General features: G+C 43.9%; 1 protein-coding gene across 1 annotated transcript; it reads right to left on the bottom strand.

The window, feature by feature from the left end:
• Positions 1 to 1,318: 1,318 nt before the first annotated feature.
• LOC105204193 lies at positions 1,319 to 2,239 on the bottom strand. The gene is made up of 2 exons (XM_011173250.1): positions 2,055 to 2,239; positions 1,319 to 1,997 (listed from the first exon to the last, which is right to left on the bottom strand). The coding sequence occupies exons 1-2, from the start codon at positions 2,237 to 2,239 to the stop codon at positions 1,319 to 1,321; spliced, it is 864 nt and encodes a 287-aa protein (XP_011171552.1).
• Positions 2,240 to 5,372: the final 3,133 nt, after the last annotated feature.

The following is a 5,372-nucleotide window of genomic DNA, read 5'->3' as shown; positions in this document are numbered from 1 at the left end:
GTTTTTTTTTGGTATTAGTCAGATATTCGTGAAGCGGAGCTTGTGTGCTGGCAGCGTTAGGAATAAACCTTCTGTAAAAGTTTATAACTCCTAAGAAGCGTCTCAGTCCGCTGATATCTGTTGGTTTCTCCATCTTGTTAATTGCTTCGACTCGTGTGTCCAGAGGTTTAGTACCTTGACTATTTATGGTGTAACCTAAATAACTGACTTCTTCTTTGCCAAAAACGCATTTTGCCGGATTGATGGATAGTCCGTTATCTTGTAGGCGTTGGAATACCTCACGAAGATGTAGACGGTGTGTTTTCAAATCCGGTGACGCTATTAAAATGTCGTCGATATAACAGTGACAGTAATCCAGACCTCTAAGTACACAATCCATAAGTCTTTGGAATGTTTGTGCAGCGTTACGTAGGCCAAAAGGCATCACGTTATATTCGTACAGTCCAAATGGTGTTATTACCGCTGTTTTTGGACGGTCTTCTTCGGCGACGGGTATCTGATGATATGTTCTTGTCAAATCTAATGTTGTAAAGGTAGTGCATCCTTCTAAGTTGTGTACGAAATCGTGTAAATGTGGGATTAGGTATCTATCGGGTATCGTGACTTTGTTTAATTGCCTATAATCACCGCATATTCTCCAATCGCCTCCTTTTTTGGGCACTAGATGCAATGGGTTAGCCCAGGGACTAGAGCTGGGTCTACAGATCCCTGCATCAAGCATGTGTTGTACTTGCAAGCGCGTTGCGTGTAATCTTTCACCCGATAGTCTGCGTACGGGTTCCGCAACTGGTGACCATGTAGTAGTAATGTGATGTATTACTCCATGTTTAGGAACTTGAAAATTTGTCGGTTTGGTAATATTGTTGAAATGTTGTAGAAGATCTGCGAAAGGTTAGTGTGGTCGAAGGTTGTTATTTCCCCAATTTTAGATTCTGACAGTGTGCCGTTTGCCTTGGAGTTTGTTATTCCATCTCGTAGTAGTTTGTGTTTTAAATCGATTAAGAGTCCATAGTGTGCTAGGAAGTCTGCACCAATTATAGCCTGTTTTATGTCTGCTACCACGAACGTCCAGTCCAGCTTCCTCCATAATCCTAGATCTACGTGGACTAATTTCGATCCGTACGTAGTTATTAAAGTAATATTAGCGGCATATAATTTATATTTGCTTAATGTAGTTTTACCTCTGACTGCTTTTTTGGTATAATTGAAACGTCTGCTCCAGTGTCTATAAGGTAACGCATCTCATTTTTCCTGTCTATCACGGTTAGACGGAACGTCTTCGCGTCGCCTGCTTCCGTCATCTGACTGGACGACGTGGCTAGTTTTCCGCGTTAACATTCTTTGCGAGTGGCTCTTTCCAATCGCATGGCTGTACGCATCTGTATGCTTCGTTCCCGAATTTCCAATGAAAGTAGCATGTTTTGGATGCTCCTCTACGCTCCTGGGATCTGGTCCTGCTCCTGCGCCTGTACTCGTCGTATCCTCTGCTTCTGGATCTACTTCGTTGTATGTCGCAGAGTTCGGCAACTTGTTTGGTCAATGCGTCGATTCTGTATTGCATGACCTTGAATTCGTTGGACATTGAGACTTTCTCCGCGGGTAATGCTTGAGTGGTAACGTTAACTTGTGCTACGCTTGCTTTAGACATCTCTACGATTTTATCGGCTTGGAGAACTAATTTTGATAAATCTGTTACTTCGCTAATGGCTAAAATGCTACGTACGCTATCCGGTAATTGCTCGAGGAATAGTGTTCTAAGCATTGCATCGTTGCATTGTCCGCCGGCCAAATTCCGCAATCTCTGCAGGAAGATTGAGGGTCTTTCGTCTGCAAGCTCGTTCCCACGTAATAGCTTTCGCAATTTCGATTCGTTGGTCTCGGCGAATGATCCGATTATTCTCTGCTTTAAGGTCTCGTATTTATTTTCGGCCGGTGGCGCGGCTATAATGTCTGAGACAAAGGGCAATACGGTTTGGTCAAGGTTGATAATGACATACCTGTACTTTGTCTCGTCCTTTGTCACTCTGGCTATTGCAAACGCTGCTTCGACTTACGTGAACCATAGGACTGGGTTTTCCTTCCAGAATTGTGGCAGTTTTATTGAACGTGAATTAATCGCGTCCACTCCGTGTTTGCTGTCCGTCTGTTCCAATGTTGGTGTGTCTCCACTAAATGGGGGTTGGTCCGTGTTCGGTTCGCCCGCTAATCCGCCTCTCGGTGGTGTACGTGGTAACGACATTGTTTGATTTCCTTTCCCACGTGGCTTGGTAGAGGTTAGCTTCCCGCGTGGTTTGGTAGGGTTAACTCACGCGTTTTCTTCAGTTCGCTATAGCGCGTATTCGGTACAAGGTCACAATATGTGGGGTAAGGTTTCCAACATATAAAACGGGGAATTAGATAATATATATAACTATTTTTATTCAGAATGCGTCAGTCTTATTTCTCGACCTAACGCCGTGATACAAATTAAGTCTTCTCTCTACTAAATGCTATCGCGGAGTGAGGGACGCCAGACCAGCGTCTCCTCTCACCACACCGGGAATCGACCGGGCTCCGTCGTATTGTGAGTGACATTCTGATTGGTCGTCTCGCTTGTTCAGTGGGACTTGTCGTCGTTGGCGTCGTGGAAAGCCGCCACAACTATCAGCATTTATGCGACCATGGCTACGGTCCACTTGACGCTACAAATGCTTCTAAGTATTTTTCGATTGGTCAATTTGTAAAATTCATTGTTCCGATTGGTTAATCAAACGCTTCGAAGCATTTGTAGCGTCAAGTGGACCGCAGCCCATATGCATCACATAACCGCGATCATGATTGCACGTATGACAGGTTTCCTAACCTGTAACCTCAATAATATCTCGGTTTGCGGGGCAAACGACACATTTTTCTGTTGAATTTGTTCGTGTGGTGCAAAAATGCGTTGAATAAGCCTATTATTAATGAATATGTGCCGTTAAAAATATATATTTTGCATTAACTAGAGTCAATATTATATTATACTCCTACGAGTGCTACGTATACAATTTTTCAAGTGTCATAAGATATGATTTACAAAGTGCACATGAATATGGTAATGAAACGATGTTAATTAGATCAGATGCACCTTATTAAATCTATTTTTATCTTTCTATCTTTCTCCAATGCATATTTTACCTTTCCCAGCAAAAATGTGATTCGCTTTCTCAGATCTGACTCTAAGTCATACTTTTTTGATTCTAGCGTTAATGTATATTTTTAATAAATTGACGTTGGAAACAAGTGTCAAATAATTGAATAAAGATATAAAAGTGATTTTAATGCCTGGTGTGTGTGTAATTTTACAAGTTGAGTCTCAGAGGCCTCAACGCTGCGTGTACTTTCTGGTTTCAGAAATTTGTAATTGGATTAATTAATAAGTAAGGTAAGAACTATTTGAATCCTGTTTATTAAAAAAGTTAATAAAGGAAGTGTAACTTTTACAATGTATATAGAGTTTACTGAAAACTAGTTAAAATAATACATGATATTAAATATACTCGCTGTGTTACAAAATAAATTATCTTTTAAAAGAGAAAATATCTTTTATAAGACGCTCAGAAATATTATTAAATATCAGGTAACAGCAAGATAAACACATATTATTTACAATTAACATTTATTTTGTAACACAGCGAGCATATTTAACATCATGTAGTATTTTAACTAGTTTAGTGAACTCAATATATATATATATATATATATATATATATATATATATATATATATATATATATACAGGGTGTCAGCTAACTACCGCCCGTGGTTTCGTGGATTGATAGATCAAATAAAACTGAGCAGAAAAATTCTTTACCAATTTTTAATATTTGCCATAGTTAACGAAAAAACAATTAATAAAGTCTGCGAATAAGCGCGTATCATCGCGCGCAAGGACCGCCCGCCCGTCGCCAAAACGTAGGCAGCCGCGACTGTAGGCGCGGCGCTGTGCGGTGAGGAGGGAAAAGCAGTAGTAGCTGTGGCCTGCGAGCGGCGCGGCAAGGAGAGAAAAGTAGCAATGGGTACTCGCAGGCCGCAGCTACTGCTGCTTTTCCCTCATCACCGCACAGTGCCGCGCCTACGGCCGCGGCTGCCTACGTCTCGGCAACCGGCGGACGGTCCTTGCGCGCGGTGATACGCGCTTATTCGCAGACTTTATTAAATTTTTTTTTCGTTAACTATGGCAAATATTAAAAAATGGTAAAAGACTTTTCTGCTTACTTGATCTATCAATCCACGAAACCACGGGCGGTAGTTACCTGATACCCTGTATATAGTAATGTACAGACACACACACACACACACACACACACACACACACACACACACACACACACATGCGCGCGCACATATCATGGACATAAGATTTCAACTTATAAGTAAGATTATAAAGAATTTGTGTTTGCGTGTACGTGCGTGTGTGTGTGTGTGTGTGTGTGTGTGTGTGTGTGTGCGTGCGTGTGTGTGTGTGTGTGTATAATTTTTTTATAATCTTGTAAATTGCAGTCATGACTTATCACAAAAAATAAATACATTACTTAACACTACAAAAAGGCGTGATATTAGTACAAAATTACCTTTTCAAAGAAAAGGTAAAAAAAAGCGCCTTTTTTTTGTGCGCGCACGCCTATAAGTTGTAATAAAACGCCCCTCCACCTCGCGCGCACTGCCACTCCGCTCCGTCCACCTGAGCAGTATACCGGCAGAACGCCACGTGCACGTACCGAGCTAACCTGCCGTCGCGATCACGCGGCAGCACGCGCGCCGCCCGTGGCGTTCGGCAACGCTCCCACTACGGGCCAGCCGACCGAACGCACGGATTGGTCCGCCCAACCGTGCGTTCGGATATATAAACCGGCAGTGGGAACGCCGAGACAGATCTTCCCGGTCCGCCGAATCCGACAGGTCGAGCATCCTCGACCGCACTCCGACTCCCAATAGGACGAGCATACTCGCCTCATCCTGACTCCTCTCGACGAGCATCCTCGTCGTTCCGACTAGCCGAGTATCCTCGGCTAATCCTATCACACCGAATACCGTACACAGCCATTCACGGCGAGCATCCTCACCGTGCTCCGTAGTCGAGGATCCTCGGCGAATCACCGCCCACGACGAGCATCCTCGTCGAGTCCACAGGCTGGGTATCCCTAGCCAATCCCGTCCGTCCTCTCCCTCAGGGAAGAGTCTCTCGAAACCTAAAGCCTCGTCAGGGCATCCGCGTCCTGACGAGAACTTCGCCTCATTTTGCACGAGGCGGCTCGGGCGAGGCGCGGAATCGCCACCGACGCTCCGATCCCGCGTTCCGCGACTCCCCGACCACCCCGGACACCGTGTCCGTTTAAAAACACCGCGTTTAG

Source organism: Solenopsis invicta, chromosome 2 (genome assembly GCF_016802725.1).
Source record: "Solenopsis invicta isolate M01_SB chromosome 2, UNIL_Sinv_3.0, whole genome shotgun sequence".
NCBI classification, from domain to species: Eukaryota; Metazoa; Arthropoda; class Insecta; order Hymenoptera; family Formicidae; genus Solenopsis; species Solenopsis invicta.
This window is presented reverse-complemented; position numbering and strand designations above follow the sequence as displayed.